Genomic DNA, 22,453 nt, shown 5'->3' on the forward strand with positions numbered 1-22,453 from the left:
TAAATGTGCAAAATCATTTGCAAAATTTTTTTAATCTAAATGTACGTGTATTCAAGAAAAACTGAAAATGTACAAATTCCCTCTTTGCAAAAATCTGTGCAAAAGTTCACTGCAAAAATTGTTAAATCTGGTTGCTTTTTTCAAGGGTTTCCATAGAGTTATAAAGTGTTGAAATTCAATAAATGGAAGTAGGTCTAAATATAGACTTAGTCTGGTATAGGTAAAAAAGTAAGACAATTTGAGCTTAAATACTTTTTGATTTATCGTAAAAAAGCGAAAAGGGGGGGGAGTCCCCGAGGATAAATAGGGTTAACATATGACTCATGTTTGTGCATCCATTTTCTATAAAGAGTTTTTCAAAAACGTTGTTTTTTTAATCTGTAGCTTTTATCTCAAAACAGTTTTTAAGTGTTTTATATGTTTTTTTTTTACCCAGACTGGACTTTTTACAGTCCTGTACCTGTACCAATATAAATAAATGAGGAGGGGGACCCCCCCTCTTAAACCTAGGTGGCTAGGAGAGCACAAAATGTAAAAGATTTTTACCTTGAATAACTTGTATTGGTTCGTGATATTCTCCTGAGTTTAATGCTATAGAGGTTAAACTACTGCAGGATGGTGCTGGCAGTAAAACTCCTTCTGCTGAAGATGGAACAGATTGAGTCTGAGACATGATGGTCGAACTGCCTAGATATTGCTGGTTTTCAGAGAAAGAAAACTTTGGCGAAAAATGCAAAATATCGCTAAAACTTTAAAATTTCGCAAGCTTTTTTGGTAATCTTTTTCGCTAAAATGAATTTTGCAAAAGAAGCGAAAACGATGCAGAATTTCACACAAAAAAATAGGACAATTTCTCGAAGAAAGCGAAACTTTTCTCAATTTTTCGCGAAATGTTCGTTTTTATTTCTACGACAGGAATGCAAAACATTTCGCGAAAAATACGAAAGTTTCGCAAGTCGATGTTTCCATTTCACTGCAAACCCTATCTAGATAAAATTTCTAAGTCAAATCTCAAGCTTAAAGATACTTCATGTGACATTCAACTTGAAGAGGGTCATCCCAGATTTAAAATAGTATCTTTCAATCCTTCACCTCATCAAAAATGTGGAATAAAACGTGTCTTTTTAAAAACTCAAAAAGTTTTTAATTTTGATAATTTTATATTGTTTTTTTTTATCACTTTTGCTGAGAACACGCAAATGAAATATAATTGCAGTTTGAAGAAACTCTAATTTTCGAAATTTTTCCTGTATATTTGAAACCTTATGATGTACACCTTTGATATTTAAAATTTATATTATTTAATTAAAGAAGTATATTTTTTGAACTATCAAAAGTCTAGACATTTTTAAAAGCATATTAAGAAGTAAAATTAACACGCAATTATTTTTAACTTGATTCAACTTTGTTTTTGATCTATTCAAATGTGTTATAGCTTGATTCAAGTTTCATACTAGGCAATTTAGATTTGAGTCACGGTGAACTGGGGTCAATTTGAATTTGAACCGGCTCGACCCTACCCTCGGTTTCAACTTTAATGGTGCGGACATGCTTGACCTTTCTCACTAGTGTGGAGTCAACTACTTTTTTAATAGTTTAAAAAACCTACTTGGATGACAAATGTTAATGAGTGGTATAGAGGTGGGATGTACTAATATGTTGGGTTGGTCGCTTGATGAAGAGAATTGTTCTGAAGAAGAAGAACAAACCGCAGCTGGGATGTGTACTTCCTCTTTTTCTTTCATACTAAATCTGAAAAAAATGGTGGTATTAAAGGACCTACGTAACCTTCCATTTAAGGTGCCACTTCTTTTGTACGGTCCTATGTTTCTCTTTGTCCCGTGCCTCTCCCTATCCTCAATGTCTCTCTCTCGCACGTTTGTCCTGGGACCGGAATTAATGAATTTGAACTACGTCGCTGAACTACCAACCTTAATCTGTTACTTTAAATTAGTGGTTCAAATTAGAACAGGGGGTAGGCAGTTCAGCGACCCCTTAAATTCATTAAATTCGGTCCTAGTATTAACGTAGGAGAGAGACAAACGCAGAAAAGGGACGAGCATGGGAAAGAGAGAAATGTTGAAGCATACAAATATATAACCACCCCAGCAAAATTTAAACATAAGGTGGAAAGCTCCCCCATTCTGGATGTAAATGATATGATTCAAGAATGCTTTAAAATGTTACTATACATATTTTCATTTATATTTGTATTTAGTCTTTTATATGTTTTTTCTAGTCCTACATTTTAACCAGTCCCACAGTTTACCAAGTGTTCTACGTTTCCCTCTGTCCAACGTTTAACTTGTTTAACCTTTGGTTCGTCTTAAAATTTTTTACGTTTTTCCCGTATTCTGTTTAATTTATCTGTCCCAGGTTTGTTCTGTCCTATGTTCGTCTGTCCCACTTTTGTCCTGTTCTATTTTCGTCTGTTCCACATTTGTCCTGTCATATCCTATGTTCATCTGTCCCACATTTGTCCTGTCATATCCTATGTTCGTCCGTCCCACGTTTGTCCTGTCCTATCCTATCATCGTCTGTCTCACTATAGTCATAGTAAATCATTTAAAGAGGAGTACGAGGATTATTTTCTTGATAACTGAATAGATAATCAGGTCTTGACGTTTGACCAAAAGGGTTTCCATCGAAATTTTTGTTGAACAAAATGTGCGAAAAGTTTATTTTCATTGAACATTTTTGCGAATTTTGATGCATTTTTGACCTCATTTTCGTTCAATTTTCGTTCGATAAAAATCGAAATTTTTCTAGTTTGCATCAAGAAAATTGTATTTTTGCGAGAAATTTTTTTTTCTTGAAAATTTAACGAATTTCGTGAAACTTTCGAGCGAATTTCGTGAAGATTGTTAAAAATTTTTAACGAACATTTTTGCGAAAATTGAACGAAAATTTCGAATCTCTATTGATCAATCAACAAAATTATATGATTTTGATTTTTTAAATAATTTTCTCACACAATCCATATTTTGTTTTCAACTCGGAACTTAACTTTCATGGATAATATTAATCAGAAAGAAAAATATTTTTATCAAAATAACAATTTTTTCATCAAAAACACAATTTATTTTTCAACTTATAATATATAATTTTCAAGACCTACAGAGTTACCCACAAAGAATGAGACTGTAAATGAGACTTTGAATATGACAAGGTAACATTATGACTATTGCCTTGAATAAAGTTTTTTTAACATTTTTAATGATTGGGGGAAAAACTAGACAGACAGTGGGTAACCCTGTACTTATTTTGAAAACTGTAGACCGCTAAATTGAATGAACCATTGAAAGAGAAACTTATTTTTTTTGTTAATCATTTAAAGTTAAATGTAAATAAAAGAGAATTAATTTAACTTTACATATATCTGTTTTTAAAATTTCAGAAAACTTAATGTTGAATTGAATTATTTGTTATATTTCTCAGAAAAAAAAATCAATCTAAAAAAAATTTATTACGAACTCTAAATTGTCAGTAAATTTAAAATATATATTTTTTTTTCATTCAGCAGAGACAATTTTGTTTCATAAGGGTTATTATTCAGTATGGGTTTTTTATTTTAAACTATAATTCTAATGAAGCGTGGGAAATTTTAAAAAAGATATTTTTAAACCCCCCGGCTAAAAAGCATAATGTCCCGTTTAATTGGGCGGTTATAAAAAAGTTTTTTTTACCTGATATTAGATATTGGTCTTGTGACATAGGATTGTGCGCATTTTGTTTTCTTTAAATAAAAAACAACGTTTTATACAAAAATTGACCGATATTTTAAGGCCTAGAAATAGGTTACATAAAAAATTTGAAATTTCTTTAACTTTTTAGTTTTTATTGGGGCCTTTTTTAATCCAACAAAGATAGATGATTAAAAATACAAAATTTAGAGATGTAGAGACAACAAAAAATTACTCGGATGAGACACCCTGATAGCAGAGAGTGTAAGTAAAGACTTGTTATTAAGTTTCTCTCTTTTTTCTCTCTCTTCGGGGTTCTCGTCTCCCTCCCCTCCACAGAACTAATCGAATTCAATTCATAAACTTTTATTGGTGTTTATCAGAAATCTTATTTATATAAATTCTTCTTTAAGGAAATTAAGTGTTGTCGGATATTTAAGTAACTTTCCACTTACAGAGCGGAGCCCCTTGTTTAAAGCTTTGTCTGATCAATTAGATACACTCTTACGTTAAACCCTAAACAGGCCTCGTGGGGGGGGGGATGCATTTGACGCCACCCCGTCTGTTTTTTACTTGTAGCACTCTTATATTTGAAATTATTACCTTGTCCTTTTTTACTTTTAAGGCATAAAAACTTAAAGGATTTTTATTAGCTGGTTAACCACAGAAAATGTATTATTTTTAATTGTAGTTTCTTTACAAATAAAGTTGAAATCTTTTTCTGTATGTTTGATCATAACTCATGGATACCTTGACTGATTTTCCTTAAATTTTGATTGGGGAACTCGAGAGAACCACGGGAATGGTCTGAGTTTGGTTATTGAGATTCTAAGTTGAGTAGGTCCACTTTTAAAGGGGAAAAACCCTAAAACTGGTTTTTTTTTACAACAAATTTCGGGTAAACGGCGGGATTAACTATGAGTTTATGAGGAACGCTGAGTTTTAATCTAGTTTCCGACTTAAAGATATTAAAATTTTGTTGTTTGACGTAAATTCGTTTTATGAATGTGATATTGTTCCACCTGATATTCTAGTAGTGTAACAATACTCCTGGGGTTAACATGCTTCTAATAGATAATCATTGTGCTAGACTCATCCTACCAGGAACAATAGTATTCACTTCATCATCAACATTGAAAACTGTACAGCGTACAATATACTGAAAACTGTACAGCGTACAATATACTGAAAACTGAACACTCATCCTACCAGGAACAATAGTATTCACTTCATTATCAACATTGAAAAATGTACAGCGTACAATATACTGAAAACTGTACAGCGTACAATTTACTGAAAACTGAACAAAATACAATATACTGAAAACTGTACAAAATACAATATATTGAAAACTGTACAGCATACAGTATACTGAAAACTGTACAGCATACAATATACTGAAAACTAAACAAAATACAATATACTGAAAACTGAACAAATACAATATATTGAAAACTGTACAGCGTACAATATACTGAGAACTGAACAAAATACAATATACTGAAAACTGAACAAAATACAATATACTGAAAACTAAACAAAATACAATATACTGAAAACTGTACTGCGTACAATTTACTGAAAACTGTACAGCATACAATTTACTGAAAACTGTACAAAATACAATATACTGAAAACTGCACAGATGGCAGTACATTGAAAACTGTACAGCATATAGTATACTGAAAACTGTACAGCATAAAATATACTGAAAACTGCACAGATGGCAGTACCTTGAAAACTGTACAAAATACAATATACTGAAAACTGAACAGATGGCAGTACATTAAAAACAGTACAAAATACAATAAACTGAAAACTGTACAGTTGGTAGTACACTGAAAGCAGTACAGAATACAGACTTCAGTAACTGAAACTGTACATTAAGCCATACCCTGACAAATGTACAAACTGCACAATACAAACAAAAATGTATAATACTATTAAATATATAGCACTGATTATCTGTTACACTGACGCCATACCTACAAACTTAGGAAAACTTTGTTCAGTATTATGGTTTTCTTTAAAAATTACGATAGGAATAAAAACATATGCTTTAATTCAAGGGACCTAGAAAAAACGACAATATCTTCCACGTTTTTGATCCCTTTTCAAGATGGTTTGTTAGTCATGAATCTTTGCGCGCATATAGGGTCAATCACGCTTACAGTTCCTTTAATATATGAAACTGATTATTCTTTAAAAATCAAATAATAAAACAATAAATGATGCAAAACGTATTTGTAACTTTAAATATTTAAATTAGAAATATAAGAGTTTTCAGTTTCTTTATTTCTTTAATCCTTTTTGAGCAGAGCTGAACACTTTAGAATGAGATATCCTTAATCACGATCGCATAATCTGATTATCCAATGTACACGCTAAAAAGTACATCTTAACATTACGCTGATTTATTAAATTTTTGACTTTTTTCTTTGATATCAAAAGTGTTTTAAAAAAATCTTGGGTTCAGCAAAACCAGGAGTTTAAGTATTAATCTTGATATTCATTATTCTAAAGTTTTCAGCTCAGATCAATCTTTTTATTTCCCCTTTTTGAGATGAAGAGGAGTTTAAATTGTCCTAAGGTTGAACCTTTTCTTTTCTTAATTCCAGGATATTATTTGATTTCGACCTCTGGAAGCAAAGTTGTTAATACAAATTCTAATAAGATAAAAACTTGAATAAAAAATGAATCCTTATAAATGTAAAAGTATTTGTCTGCAGTTTAAAAACAAAACATTTCACCAGAAAAATAAATATTTTAAGAATAAATTGAAATAAACCTGCATTATCAAATACATGGTATACACAATACACATATCTTCAGCGAGAACCAGAAAACTCTGGAATAGGAATACGACTTTAATTAGAATCAAGTTAAGAGGATGATCAGTCCAATAAACATCTCGAGAACAAAAAAGTGCTCAGTGTAAACAGCCCCATTTAACTTAATAAATGACTTTGTAAGTTTTTATTAAACTATTTTGTTAACACCAAATTCACTTTAGTATTATTATTTCACAGTTTTCTGGTAATGAATATAGTTTACCCCATTTCTTACCAAGATTTGAGGAATAAAGAAGAAAAACTTTTTTATTTGACAAAATGAATATGTATTTACTTTCAATACAATACAATACAATAATTTGGACAAATGCAGTCACAAAGTTAACAAATTCAAATTCAAATTAATTTTTCAAAAAGTAAAAGAATTCATTGTGAAAACCCAGATGTTTTTAATCAAATTTTCAATTATAACATTTTTAGAAAAGCAATAATATAAACTTTCAGCAAATTATTGTTTTTTTTTGTCACTGGAAAATACTTAAAGGAATCTAGGGTGACCATCCAGTCCTAGAGTCAAATTTCCGATTCAAGTCAAATTAAACATTTTCCATTCAAGTTGGATTGAATGCGGATTTATGATGCAGGACAACTTGAGGAAATTAAAAAAATAAATAGCTTTTCAAGCAAGAAAAACGACGATATAGTTTACATTGTTCATCAAATACTGGTTGAAAGGGCACCCTTGTGAATCGAACCTGTTCCTCTTTAAGTGGAAGTCAGTTATTTTAGAAATTATACACCAGTAATTATATAAATATATACAGGTTAATAAGGCAAGGAAAGTTAATTGCTGTTGCGTATTCTCTGCGTTTATATTGAAACCAGTTCCCTCTGGGCGATGTTTGTAAACAAAAATAGATGTTATAGTATTCTGCTAGTATGAGAGGAGGATTAAAGCATATAATTTTGATAATTCAAATAACAGTTTCCTATAACCAGAATATTTCATTAATATTTTATGTGAAAATGGATTCCATGTAAGACTGTAACATCCGGCTTGTGTTTACTTTACCGCCCAGAGACAGTACACTGCAGTACGAAAAATGCGTAAACCTCTGAAATAATTATCTTTACATAATAATTCTTTGAATGTATATATGTATACCGTAATAATCCGAATTGGTTAGAATGTTCTCTATATTTAGAATGCACAACCTCAAAATAGGAAATATATGTAGAAGTTTTTTTTAAATCTTCATATAGTCCTTCTCCTTGCAGACAGATTCAACCAATGAATCATAAAGTAATTAAATAGACAACTTTTACAAAAATTGTAAATTTTAAAGTATTTATGAGAACAGAAATTTAACAAATATTTGGTCAACCTTGAAAATGAGAGGCTTGATTTAAACTGTCATATTTCTGTGTGTTATGTAACGGAGAAAACCTGCCAAAACACTTTTTGCTCTTTAGGATTTTATAGGTTTTGTTGAATTTTGAAATCGAGTCTTTGCCACAAACTCAAATCTTTAAACTCTTTTATCATTGCAACCTGATGGTGTAAACCTTTGATATTTTCAACTTATTGATCTAAAAGAATTTATAGTTTGATATAATTAAGCTCCAAGACACGGGGTTGCAAACATAAAAAATTAGAAAATCAGAGTTTGTGGCAAAGCATCTCTCCACTAAACGATCAGAGCAAGTTTTCAATTTTGAAGGCTAAAATTTGACAGAAAGCCTATTTAATATGTTTACTATCAGGACCTCTAGTTGGAGGTTAGATGATTTTTTATAAAAGTCCAAAATTGATCACCCGACTACGATCAACTTGTAAATCCTTGAACTGGTTCAGATTGAACTGATGTTTTGGGATCTTGTACTGAACAATTGAATATTAAATATAACAGATTCTGAGCAGACCTTGGGAAGTTTACAAGATCCATACAATCCATCAATAAATCCTGTTAAGCCATATCAACCTCTAGAGGATCCCCATGAATCCATATCTAAGGGAGGGTTGGTGTTCCTAATAATCCTTTATCTTAAAGCCATTTTAATTACACCTAACTTTGTTCAATGAAATAATACGCGTTGAATGAATAACGAAAGTGTGACTGTTGAAAACTAAAAAATGTTTCCTATATATGCTAATTGCTAAAGGAATTGATTCTTTGCCACAAACTCAAATTTTCTAATCCCTATTCCTTTACAACTTAACGGTGTAAATCTTTGATATTTCAAACTTAAAATATTTAATCTATCAGTATTAATAGTTTGAAATATCTAAGCTCTACGCCAGTGGGTTGCACAAATATAAGGATTGGAAAATCAAAGTTTGTGAGAAAGACTCAATTCCTTTGAAATTTAACATGCTTTGACTATAGGAACTGTGGACACAATTTCAAGTGACCCCATCATTCAAAGAATGGCATTTTTGATTCATTAAAAAATAGTCTCATTAAAAGACAGAGAAATCCTTGTTTTTCTCTGAAAAAATTGAAAAAAGATAAAATTGAGAGAATTTAACACATTTTTTTGTAGAAAAATAACTAGAATTTCCTCATTGTTGCTCAGATAACGGTTTCAAGGCTAATGTTGGTGAATTGGGCAGGATATTAATTTACTATTCCACAAAATTGTGATTTTATTAATATTTTACCGTTCACTCTCTTTACAATATAGATCAAAGTGTATCATTCCAGGCTTTTAGGGCGCTACTATTACAACATTTAATTGTTGTTCTATTTGTGAGCAACTTGTCTTTGTACAATATTCAACAACTAGGCTTTTAGGGTGCTTCGCACCAATCGTCTATTTCAATTTTTAATTGTGGCTTTATCTGTGAGCATTTTCTCTTTGTACAGTAAAAAGCAAAAACTAAACAAAAAACTGCTAATTTTATAATATTTGTTCGCGCATTTTCAAAATTTTTAACAAATTTTGAAAATTTGGATCATTCATAAACAAATAGAATATATTGTAACAATGTGTGATTTGTTATTATATAGCATAAATATGCAAAGTACACCTACAGTATGGAAACAGTACAACAAAATGGCTGTTTTTCACTTTTTCCAGTAAATTCCTCTCTAATATTTATTCTATTCTCTTTGTTCATAAACCTTCCCTGGGATCACGTGAGGTCCCACACAAAATTTTGGCCTGATCAGTTCAGCCGTTTTGACGTTTATTTAATACAAACAAACAAACTCCAAGACAGACATATAAGCTAAATTTATATATAGATATCAACAACAAAATCGAGGACTTAACACACTATATGGAAATTAGAGACTTTACAAAAGTCTGAACAAATGAGTTCTGATGAGCATTGTTGGTTTTGGCTTATTTTGGCTTCTGATTCAGTATTGAATATAATTCCAAAACACTAAACATTTTTAAAATGTTGCATTCTAGTTAACTAGATAGATTTTTGAGCAACCCCCTGAAAGCCCAAAAAATAAAAATAAAAACACTTATTTAAAGCACTGTCATTTTTTTAATTCCAAACCGAACCCTGTAAAGGATCAGGAATCAGTTTCGGATCCATCAGAGTATAAACTAACAGATGATGTTGCTCTTCTCGAAGATTCTCTTTCTAAACTACAACAAGAAAACGAAGGACTAAAACAAGATTCTTACAAAGGAAGACAGATAACAGGGAAAAAAATTTGAAAATAATGTTAAAAACTGAGAAAGTTTTAAAAATTTAAAATTTATGCCAATAAATTATTTTTCTTCATTTTTGAGGGAATTTATCACGCCTAATATTTCCTGTTGCAGGGTAATTAAGTGAGTTTTTCACCCTATAAGAGGGTGAACAGTAATTTTTTGCACCCTGCTATTCAAATTTCAAATTTCATACCTAATTTTTTCCGTTGTAGGGTGATTAAGTTAATTTATCACCCTACAATGGGGTTTGACAAAATAACTTTATCGACTTGCTATTAAATAATTTGATTAAAATCTAATAAAACTATTTTTGTTATTGTAATGGGTATCATGTGTATGAAAAAGTTTTTGCTGTGATTTTTCTTTTTATAATTTGTTTTGACCACTAGAATCGGTTTGAAAATACTATCATTTTGTTCTTAAACAAATTAGAAACAATTAAGATCCCGGAAAAAACTTTTTCATACTTAATAATACCTATTTTAATGACATGAATCAATATACAATGATTGCTGAACAGTTTGAAATGTCACAAAAATATTTGTTTAAACTTATTTTTACTCTGTAATTTAAATGAATAATAATAGAATAGACCATACTTGTTTTATTTGACAAGGTGCATATTTTGGATTTGGATTAAAGTCAAATATTCCTAAGATAAAAAATAATCTAAATCTGTAATTATATTTTTATCCTTGTTATCTTCAGCTCCAGATACCGACAAAACACTGGAATCCACTTCAAATCCGGAGAAATATGCACCTTATCTTGATCTAGAATCCAATAAACCGCCTAATGATGCGTTTAAATACATTGAAAAAACATCAGGTTCGAAGGAAACCGAAGGAATACTTTCAAGTGAGATTCTTAAAAGCTCCAATTTGTCGTCCGCAAACTTGGATGAATTGCCCATTGAAGAATTAGTTAGTTCCCTTCAACAACTGGAAAGTTTGGACACACCAATTGCTGGAAAAGACAAAGCAAAAAATGAAAAAGAAAATGTCTATTCTTCAAAAGATAATAGGGGGATAGTAAAGGAAAGAGGTGAGAAAGAGAATGAAAGAACTTTAAATAAAGAAAGAGAAGAAGAAGAAAAACTGACAGAGGATCTTAAAAGAACAGAAGAGGAGATAAGAAGAGAAGAGGATAGATATGATACAACTGAAAACTCTATACCTGTCGAACTGTGTATGGAAAATGAAGAAGAACATAAAAATGGAGATTCTTGGATGTGTTGTGACGGCTGCAACAAGTAAGGAAAATTACAATATCAGCTTATTTAGAAGATTATAATTCTATGAAAGTTATTATTTTCTCAGAAAAAGTAATAGCTTTAGTGAAGAGGGAAAAACAGAATCAAAAAAGAAATTTAAAGATTGAAAAATATATCCTTTAGAGAAAGCTAGGGAAATTATTTTATCCTGAATTGATTAGTACTTTTTTCTCTTTTTGGAAAGTTTTACTTGATGTATCAGCAGTGAGAAGTTTCTAAAAATTGGTGATAAACTATTAATTTGATTTTTGAGAGATGATTTGTTTTTTAATAATCTTTTAATCTTTTTGATTAAAATATATATCCTTTTCATTTAGTATTTTCTGGTAGAAAGAACTTAAGCTTAAATAAAAAAGAAACACACAAATGAGACACTTTTAAGGATGATACACACAAATTTTAATTTGGGAAGGAGAGCCATTTTTAAAATTTTTACTTCAGTTTGTTTTGAGCGATTTTTCCAAGCTAATAAACTAAACAAGCCAATGCCAAAGTGTTACCTTAAAGGGACTGGTCACTTATTTGGGTAATTTTGGGGTAAACTAAATAGCTTCTTAGCTATTGATTAGTATTGGCCTTACTTTTCAAAGACAACTGTGAATGGAGAAAAAGTTGATTCCTTGTTCAGAATTCGATTGCAAAGGGACGGTCCTTTAAACCCTAATAAAATGGTGGATGTTTTAATGGAACAATGTGTGGGCACCTTAAATCTTTTCTCCATAACTTAAAAACGTCTTACACTAGAAAGCTGAAATTTCTTCACTTTTTGTAACTACAGCTGTAAACAAATTTTTGAAGTATAAATTGATAAATAAAAGGGGTCTAGGGAGGAATGCATCCCCCCCTCTCCATCTTTACAAGGTAATAAATAGCCCAATCATGATAGGGTCAACAAAATTTTTTTTTCCCCAAGCACTTTAAATATGAATATCTTCATGATATTTAGTTTGATATAATTTAGATGCAAATGTGTTGTTGACAGTATTATCTCAACTAAAAGAGCTTGTTCCCCATACCTGAATAAATGCAAAACAAAAATAAACAAAAATGAAATTAATAATTCTAAGTCAATTGAGACTTATTCATCAACATCAGAAAGTTATAATAGCGAGCAAGAGAAAAGACAAGGTGCTTTAAACAATTATGGGAATTTCACATATCACGAAGAAAACGTCAATGAGAACTCAAATTCTGAGGAAGTTCACCGTGGGAAGAATTGTATTGAAAATGGAGAACAGAAAGAAGATGGGACGTCATGGGATTGTTGTGACGGTTGCAATAGGTACATCAAAATATAAATTTTAGCAAGCCACCATGGGCCAAGTCACAAGCCTCCCATATTTGCTAGGTAGCCAGAGACTCCACCACGCAGTCGGAGCCTCTGCAATGCTGTAAACAAGCCTCCACTATACAGCACAGCTTTCTTATAACTCTTGGTTTTAACATGTAATAAAGATATTTTTCCTATTTTTCAACAACAATTTTACTTAAGAATAATGTTGTTTATTGATTGTCATGATTTGTAACTTATATTGACTCATAGAGGGGTTAATAAGATTTATGTTTTACAATAAAACATTTCAATGTAGTAAGAAGGCTATTTGGAAATTCATTTCTACATTGAACTTTATTTAGTTTTAATATTTAATCTAAGCAATACCTTTTCCAGGAATTTTTTTAAGATAGAGTTTTTTGTCGATGTCAAATTTTTGGTTATCTTAATTTGACAAAAATTTCAAAAAAGGTATTGCTTAAATCAAAAATTATAAAATTATCAAATAAAATTACTTTCAGAATTTTTTTCTCTAAATGTTTTATAATAATTGATTAATACTTATAATCTTTGATAAACTTTTTTACCACCATTTCAAAAAAATACAAAAAAATCTTCACAACATGTTAAAACCTTGAAATTTAAGGAAACTATTCAGTTTAGCTGAAACTTGTTTACTGTATTGTAGAGGCTCTTACTGCATGGAGGAGGCTCGGTCTGCCTAGCAAATAAGGGAGACTTGTGTCTGCAAAGCAGAGGCTCATGGCGTCCAGGGTTCCCTTCCTTGTTCACATGAATATTAAAAAGCTTACAGAAATATGTGCGCACATATTTTTTTAATATTACCTTTCAATCATATTTCCATTAAAAAAGTATTACAATTTTTTTTTAATCAAATGGAAAGGAAGGTGTAAAAGTTATGTCATCTTTTATTTATATTCTGCAAGATAATTGTAGTAAATGCCCTACTCCATAACAGTTTCTCGAAGAAGTATCTATCCAGGTAGGACTCAGGTTCTCTTGACTATCAATGTCGACACACGGCCATTAGTGTCTATCAATCCCAGTACCCTGGGTCCAATCTCATTAGCTATGAATGTCAACTCAGACACTAACAATTAATTGATCACATAACTACTTTTACGTAAACTATCAATGCCACTACCAATGGGCAAGATCTTGAGCTATCAATGCCTCAACTGGGACACAATCTCACAACTATCAATGTCTCAACAAGGACACCATCTTCAATCTGTTAATCAAAACAGGGAATGATTACTCTCTCACTGAAATCAAGTTGGAGTTTCTATATCAACTAGTGTATTTGAGGTTTATATGTTACAGGTTCAAGCTTAAAGACTTAATTACAAATGTTACATTGTTATCTATATCACATGATTATGGCTTTCATATTAAGTATTAGAGCACAGTTGAAATAGGCACAGTTAAGATGTAAGTCTTTATATATATCACAGGATTAAGCTAATCCTATTATGTATTTATCTAAAACACAGTTCAAATGAATAATGAATTTCCATAAAAGTTTACAAACATAGATAGCTAATAATGTACATCATACTGCAGGTTTACAGAATATTTTGTTAACCTATATTTAATTGGTAAAAATTAGGGTTATCTATCCCTTATTTTCTACATTTCCAGGGACTCCACATCTTAATATATTTCATTCTTGGTTTCTGTTGTAACTTGAGTGCACTGTTGTAGACCTCCCTTGGAAACTAATGACAGACTTCTTTTGATTTACTGTAACATTTCTGTCAGGGAACCAATTTAGAAATCTGTCCTGCAACATCCAGCAGGATTCATGGTGTACAAGGCTGCTTGCAATTCTCATTCGTTTATAGTGGGCCAACCAATTTAAACAACCTACTCTGGTTATGCGGGTCCAAACTACATAGTAAATTGTGATTTTTTATTTGTATTATCTTGTGCTTGTAACACATAGTCAGTATACCCTCTGAGAACCTCATGTCACTCTCTTTTGGCCCATCATGTCATTCTTGTCTAGGCCGTACACACTCTTTCTGTACATCTTCTTTCTGTACCTTTTCTTCCTGTACATTTTCTTTATGTTTACCTCTTGACTCCCTATATTGTTGCTCCTACCACTGGGCGCGATCTCAAACTATCAATTCCACAACTAGGACACAATCTCACAACTTTCAATATCTCAACTAGGACAGGATCTATACAACTACTATGGGGTGAACTATCAACACCACTACCACAAGGTGCAATATTTAGCTATCAGTGCCTCAACTTGGACACTATATTGCAACTATCAATGTCTCAACTAGGACATGATCCTCAACCTGTTTATCAAAACAGGGAATCATTACTCTCTCAGTGCAATCAAGTCAGAGTTTCTATATCAACTAGTGTATTTGAGGTTTATATGTCACAATTTAAAGCTTATAGACTTAATAACAATTCCTATGTCGCTATCTATATCACATGATTAAGGCAATCATATTACACATTATAACACAGAGGAAATGGGCGCAGTTAAGATATACGTCATTATATATATCACTGAATTAAGCTAATCCTCCTACATATTGATTTGAAATGCAGTTCAAATGAATAATGAATTTTACGTAGAACAAACATAGATAGTTAGTAAAAGACTTGAGTTTCTAATCTCTATATCTTTGCAACCCAATGCCATATACCTTAGTTATTTCAAACTATAAATTCTGCTAGATCAAGTAATCTAAAATTGAATTATCTAAGGTTTACATTGTCAGGTTACAAATATATATAGGAGTTAGCAAATTTTTACATGCGGCAAAGACTCAATTCCATTAATGTGTGTAGAATAAATAAAAATAAAAAGTCTTTATTATGCAAAATAATGAAGTATAAACATCTTTATGGTAAAAAAAAATCCTTATTAGATGTAAGTGTGCTGATGGAAGAATAATCTCAACTGAAAGAGCTTGTTTTGCAAACCTTGATAAATGCAAAACCAAAAGAAATCAAAATGAAACCATCAATTACATTTCAACTGAATCATACACCCCAACTTCAGAACGTTATAGTCCTGATAAGATTAAAACTACTTATGCCCCAACTACTGAAGAAGTTCAACTTAGTAAGGATTGTATTGAAAATGGCGAAGTTAAAGAAGATGGTTCATCATGGGATTGTTGTGACGGTTGCAATAGGAACCTATGAATACATTTTTTAAACAAAACAAAAAAACTGAAGAAAATTCCAAGTATTATTAATTTGTTGAAATCTAAATTTGCTTTAATATCAAAATGGGTCTTTTTTTACTTTTTTTGTGATCATTTCATAAAAACAGATATTTTCTAAATTGAGAACAACATTTTATATTCAATTTTCATTAAAAGAAATGATTTTTTTGGTAAGTTGTTCCTGCAAGGATGGTCTGATTGTGTCAACAAAACAGTTTTGTCCCCCCAGATTAGGAAGATGCAATAAAAAAGTTTCTGATGCACAAGAAATTCCTACAACACTCCCCACTGGAAACCCTTACACAGTTGACGCAGAAAAGAAAGAAGTTCCAGAAAGTGAAAAGCTCTTTGATGAAATATCCCACATGGAGTCAGATATTGCAGAAAGTTTAGGAGCTAAACCTGTAAATATCACTAAAGTTATAGACCAATATCAAAATGCAACCAACAGCCCTATTCCTGTTCAAAATAAAGAGGGAGAATACAGGTAGCTTAGATTTTGAAGAAACAAAAAAGTTATAACACAAATTTGTATAAATTTAGACAACCCATTCAGCCAAACCTTCAGCAGACTGATGTGTATCCTCATAAAAATCAGGGATCAGTTTTTAAACAAAGTTTCAAAAAATCTTATCAAATAGAGAAAGAATATTTTAGCATTATGAATCATTATAATTTAACTTTAAAAATTGAATATAGAAAGATCTTTTTGCTGAAATAAATAATATGCTTGAGAATATTAACAAAGAACATGAAAAGGAAAATCTTACCAATAGAACCCAACTATATTAAATTGTGATCTAAGACCAACATCTTTTAAATTTGCTTACATTCATAACCAGAAAACTGTGGAATAGGAAGACAACATTATCATTTTGCAGTGCATTTGATCTTCTTTAAAGCAAATAGATTCTCTTGAAAGCTATAAAATTAGTTGTTAAGTAAAATGGGTCTGTTTACATTGTGAAATTGCTGCATGTCATGTTCAATGTGCTATACAAATTCATAACTTGAATTTAAAAGTCGACTTCTTATTCCAGAGTATTTTGGTTCTCACAGTAGACACATCAAAAATTTATAGCCGAGCCAATGATTATTGATAAATCTTAATTTTATAAAACTTTGATTGTATACGAACTCAATTAGTACTTAATGAAAAGAGGCGTAAAATAAAAAAAAATTTACAGTCAGAGGCGTAGTCAGGGGGCGTGGGCTAAGCCTCCTACCCCCTGGAGCAGTGAAAATCTATGATTTTCAGGGGGTTTTCAGGCCCATATGGGTGCTGAAACCCCATGGAAAGAAAAAATGTATGCCCCTTCTGGAAAAATTCCTGACTACGCCCCTGGTTACTTAAGCATGGTCAAATCAAAGTTCATAAAAATTCATTACATTTATGGATTAATAAGGCATGAACATTGACAGTTCCATGTTCAACAAATTTGAAGAAACAGATTTCCCAAAATGTAAGATTTTTATAGAATATGGAGAGCATCAAGAACACCAATGCATATTCAGAGTTGGAAAATCAAATCAATTCTTTAACCAAGCAAAGAGTTAATGAACCAGAAGTCTATGACCCATCTAATATGACAATTCAATTGACAGCTGCAGAGGAGCATTCAAGTAAACTGGACCAAGAAAACTCTTCAGGTCAGTTGATAAAACTTCTTCTGATTAAACTTTATACACTAAAATATCCTTCCATGAGGGGTGGGCCTGAGTCTTACAAATATCTTGCAGATTCTGAATAAAAGACTTCACAACCTGAATCTCATAAAGTCTCATTCATCGTCTGCAGTATTTCTTAAAATTGACTCAATTCATCTAAAAGATGTTGCTAATCTTGAGGGTAACAACTGTTATACTTTAGTTTACCAGTATCCTATAGAGTTTCAATCTTTATTAAAATCAAATGACTTAAACAATACTGCGCTGTGAAAAAACAGTCATTTTGACAATAATTTACAGATATTGACATTTAAAAAAATGTAAAGGTATTTTGGGTTGAACCAAATAAAGATTTCCGGTTTAATATTTTTTTTTGGTGAAAATTACCCTCCTTCAATTTAACTAACATAATTTGAATTGTTTTGATTTTAGAAACTCCTGATAAACTGCTGGTGGATATATCTACAGATGATGTTCAAGATGTTGATAATGATGGACATACATATCATCTTCATCTTAAACAAAGGGAACAAGGAGATAATTTAGTTTAAAATATATGGGTTTAAAAAGAAAAAAATATTTCCCCATTTTACTTTTAGAAAATTGCAATTCCTCTTGTTTTGATAAGTCTTCCATTGTCTATTGTTAACTTCAGATTACTGAAAGAACTTGGAGACTCTGGAAAAAACTATGTCATCCACATCAAGATTCCAGAAAAATATGACTTTAACAACAACAAGAATATATATCATTTTAACTTTCCACCAATTCTTCGTAATACCCCAAACTCAGAAGACAATCAGACATATCCACCAGTGGGTCCTGTTGAAGCAAAACAATACCCTCACGGCAGTCCTAGTCAAGTTAAACAGTATCCTCCAACTGGTCCTGCTGAAACAAAACAATATCCTCCACCTGGTCCTGGTGAAGAAAAACAAACTCTTTCAGCTGGTTCTGGTGAAGTTAAAGAATATCCTCCAGCTGGTCCTGGTGATGTGCAACAATATCCACCAGCAGGTTCTGCTGAAGTTAAAGAATATTCTCCAACTGGTCCTGGCGAAATTAAACAATATTCACCAGCTGGTCCTGCTGAAGTTAAAAAATATTCTCCAGCTGGTCCTGGTGAAGTTAAAGAATATCCACCAGCTGGTCCTGCTGAAGTTAAAGAATATCCTCCAGCTGGTCCCAGTGATGTGCAACAATATCCACCAGCAGGTTCTGCTGAAGTTAACCAATATTCTCCAGCTGATCCTGGCGAAGTTAACCAATATCCACCAGCTGGTCCTGCTAAAGTTAAAGAATATTCTTCAGCTGGTCCTGGTGAAGTTAAAAAATATCCACCAGCTGGTCCTGATGAAGTGAAACAATATCCACCAGCAGGTCCTGCTGAAGTTAAAGAATATTCTCCAGCTGGTCCTGTTGAAGTTAAACAATATCTGCCAGCAGCTCCTGGTGAATTTAAAGAATATCCACCCGCTGGTCCTAGTGAAGTTAAAGAATATCCACCAGCTGGTCCTGCTGAAGTTAAAGAATATTCTCCAGCTGGTCCTGGTGAAGTTAAACATTATCTACCAGCAGGTCTTGGTGAAGTTAAAGAATATCCACCAGCTGGTCCTAGTAAAGTTAAAGAATATCCACTAGCTGGTCCTAGTGAAGTTAAAGAATATCCACCAGCTGGACCCGGTGAAGTTAAAGAATATATGCCAGCTGGACCTAGTGAAGTCAAAGAATATCCCCCAACTGGACCTGGTAAAGTTAAAGAATATCCATCAGCTGGACCTGGTGAAGTTAAAGAATATCCACCTACCGGACCTGGTGAAGTTAAGGAATATCCATCAGCTGGACCTGGTGAAGTTAAAGAATATCCACCTACCGAACCTGGTGAAGTTAAAGAATATCCATCAGCTGGACCTGATGAAGTTAAAGAATATCAACCAACTGGTCCTGGTGAAGTTAAAAAATATCCTGTAGCTGGTCCAGGTGAAGTTAAATACTATCCACCAGCTGGTTCTGGTGAAGTTAAAGAATATCCTTCAGCTGGTCCTGATAAAGTAAAACAATATCCACCAGCTGGTCCTGATGAAAAAAAGGAATATCCACCAACTGGTACTGCCAAAAATAAAGAACATTCATCAGCTGGTCCAGGTGAGGTAAACGAATATCCACTAATTGGTTCTGATGAAGAGAAAAGATATCCAACAGTCGGTCCAAATGATAATAGGAAATATCCTCCGATACCTGATTTACAAATAGAAGCAACTTTACCCCCTTCTACTCCAGCTTTGGTTCCAGTGGACCTCGGTAAGCCACCATCAGAATATCAAGGGTCGCCTTCACCTCCTCCTGTTAATCCATCAATCTCATATACAGTCCCTTCTGCTGCATGAGGCAAGCCTTCTGTTTCTGTTTTAACAAAAAAAAATTTCCTTTTGCTTTATTTCTGGTTCTAATAAGTTTCCAACTACAGTTGATTATACATCAACTAAAATAACAACTACATAAAGCGTTTGTAAATCTTAAGATTCAAAATGTGTATTAGTATTATTATTGATACATATCAAATAAAAAGTACAAGTTCGGTCTTAATTAAAAGATCTAAATCTCTGTCATAAATGTTCAAATTTGGGTTTTTGTTTTGTAATTATTTTGCAATAATTTTTGTTCGCTGTTTTTGAAATTCTTCTGAATGTAATTAATATGTATCTTCAGGAAACATCTATACTCCATTTATGTTTATAATTTGTATGAACAATTTATTGAAGCTGGAGTGTTTTTCTTATTTCTATAGATACTAGGCTTTTAGGGCGCTTCACGCCCATCTTCTATTTAAATTGTGAAAATGTTCTTTTTGTTTACATTTTAAAACAAAGATAAAAATTTCGCGGATTTAAAAAAAAAATTCGCGGATTTTCAAGAATTAAAATTTTTTTACAAAATTAAAAACCTTTAAAACTCATTTTTAAAAAATTTTTATCATTCGTAAACCTTCCCTGTGGTCATGTGATGTCCCACAAAAAATTTGGGCCCGATCGGTTCAGCCGTTTTGACGTTTATTGGATACAAACAAACAGACAGACAAGCCAAATTTATAAATAGATATAGACTAGCCTTAGAGGGCGCTTCGCGCCCATCTTCTAAATTAATGGTAAACATGTTCTCTTTGTGTACATCGTAAAACAAAACAAAAATAATTCGCGGATTTTCACAAAAAACTTCGTGGATTTTCAAAATTTTCAAAAATTTAATGAAGATCGAATTTTGATGGAGACAAATATTTGAAATTTTGATCATTCATAAACCTTCCCTGTGGTCACGTGAGGTCCAACAAAAAATTTGGGCCTGATCGGTTCAGCCGTTTCGACGTTCATTGGATACAAACAAACAAACAAACAGACACCCGGCCAGACAGACAAGCCAAATTTATATATAGATTACATAGACAAAAAACACATAAATGATGCAAAACAATAGGTATGAGCAAATTTAGCTACATTTATTTTGAGTACTTTAGAATACATATTTTTGGTTATTTGAAAATTTCATCGGTATATTTAAATGCAAATAAGTTTAATCTGTTACTTTATTGTTATATTGCAACCTTTATGTTCTAACTAAGACCAGCCGACTTCTTAAAAGCTTTCCGCAGAGTTCAACATTTTTACGCAAAAATAGTGTTTGCGGAGGCCAAAATAAATTGCGCAATCACTGCAAAAAATTATGCAAAAAAAAAACAGTATTGGAACTCTTCATGCAATATCTAAATATTTGATTTAAAGTTTCATAACATTGCACGCACCTCTGACCCTTTAATAAAAATAAATTCAACCTAAAGTCTGACTGCGTCAAACTTGTTGCACCGGCTAGTCCTATTGAGTGTCTGCTTTATTTACCCAATATCCGGGCGATACAGTACAAACTGGGACCGGAAAGGTTGACCGGCTCGGAAATTTAAGTGTACTATGGCTGCCAGTGATTGTAATAATAATTTTAAATTATTAACGAACATGTCTTTTTTAGAAATTATTAAAATAATTTTACAACTGTAGCTCAAATAATAAAAAGTAATGGACTATTTAATTTTTTTTGAAATTTGTATTCCTTAAATTTAATTTGAATTGAAGAAGTGCTTGGTGACAATTCAGAACCAATAGAAATTGCAAGGGCAGTAACACTCAGTTCTATCTATCTAGATAATCAACCAATTAGAGATTGATCCAGAAACCCCTCCTCCTATTCAAAAAGGGTTGAATTAACAGCGACTTTTTAAATGGTAGGGATATGGAGTGACCACAAATACACAACACCCCCTCCTCTAGTATATTTTGGAGAAAATAAAAAATACTTTTAAACTACAATTACCTACAGCATTTTCTCTCCATTTTCTATATTAAATTGAACAAACTATTTGATTTATTTAAATACTGGCACTTCTAGACCACACAAAAATTACAATTTAAATTTTTTTTTCAAAAAAAAATGTAGTTTTCGGTAAATACAAGCTTCATTGTTTTTTTTAGTGTTAAAAACTTTTCATTATTCAGAATTTCTGCAAGTGGATGAGTTTGCCAGCTGCTAAAAAAAAGTTTAAATGTTGAAAATGTTAAAATTTAAAGTTAAAATTAAATAAAAATAGTTCAATGTTTATTTTAAATATTTTTTCAGTGAACGTTAAAGATTAATTTACAACCATTCATGGCCTTGGTCAAGGGTTGAGTTGGATAATCTGAAAGTTTTATAAGAATTTGTTTGTGGATACATTTTTTCCAAGCATAGTGTGAGGGTAAATTGACATAAAAAAGATACTGAAAATTTCATAATTCAAACCTTAAACATACTAGGCAACTACATAGCTATAATTTTATATCACA

At 31.8% G+C, this 22,453-nt stretch overlaps 1 protein-coding gene and 1 long non-coding RNA gene across 10 annotated transcripts; one reads left to right on the forward strand and one right to left on the reverse strand.

Annotated features, from left to right (window-relative positions):
• Nucleotides 1-551: 551 nt before the first annotated feature.
• On the reverse strand, nt 552-3,740 carry LOC111697363 (uncharacterized). Its single transcript, XR_002764273.1, has 3 exons — nt 3,687-3,740; nt 1,610-1,752; nt 552-687 (listed from the first exon to the last, which is right to left on the reverse strand). It is a non-coding gene; the product is annotated as an uncharacterized LOC111697363 (long non-coding RNA).
• Nucleotides 3,741-4,687: 947 nt separating this feature from the next.
• Nucleotides 4,688-22,299, forward strand: LOC111697346 (uncharacterized). Of its 9 annotated transcripts, XR_002764270.1 has the most exons (15): nt 4,688-4,787; nt 5,639-5,680; nt 8,386-8,489; nt 10,004-10,139; nt 10,859-11,402; nt 12,385-12,705; nt 15,615-15,884; nt 16,093-16,404; nt 16,461-16,515; nt 16,617-16,676; nt 17,396-17,567; nt 18,018-18,111; nt 18,241-19,886; nt 21,776-21,855; nt 22,127-22,299. XR_002764270.1 is itself a non-coding variant. In XM_023467320.1 (14 exons), the coding sequence occupies exons 1-14, from the start codon at nt 4,745-4,747 to the stop codon at nt 22,159-22,161; spliced, it is 3,834 nt and encodes a 1,277-aa protein (XP_023323088.1). In that variant the 5' UTR covers nt 4,688-4,744; the 3' UTR covers nt 22,162-22,229. The 9 variants fall into 9 exon arrangements, 8 of the variants coding, with proteins under 8 accessions (XP_023323088.1, XP_023323089.1, XP_023323085.1 ...); XM_023467320.1 differs by lacking the exon at nt 21,776-21,855 and having other exon boundaries at nt 22,127-22,229; XM_023467321.1 differs by lacking the exon at nt 22,127-22,299 and having other exon boundaries at nt 21,776-21,912.
• Nucleotides 22,300-22,453: the final 154 nt, after the last annotated feature.

The sequence above is a fragment of the Eurytemora carolleeae genome, unplaced genomic scaffold (genome assembly GCF_000591075.1).
Source record: "Eurytemora carolleeae unplaced genomic scaffold, Eaff_2.0 scaffold10, whole genome shotgun sequence".
Taxonomy (NCBI): domain Eukaryota; kingdom Metazoa; phylum Arthropoda; class Copepoda; order Calanoida; family Temoridae; genus Eurytemora; species Eurytemora carolleeae.

Bases quoted from the DNA above. Each gene is read 5' to 3' on its own strand.
- LOC111697346 (XM_023467317.1), top strand. From the start codon at position 4,745: ATGCTTCTAATAGATAATCATTGTGCTAGACTCATCCTACCAG. The intron at 10,140-10,858 runs GGAAAAAAATTT...TGTTATCTTCAG, and splicing joins CAAAGGAAGACAGATAACAG to CTCCAGATACCGACAAAACA. The intron at 15,885-16,092 runs GAACCTATGAAT...TTTTTTGGTAAG, and splicing joins TGTTGTGACGGTTGCAATAG to TTGTTCCTGCAAGGATGGTC.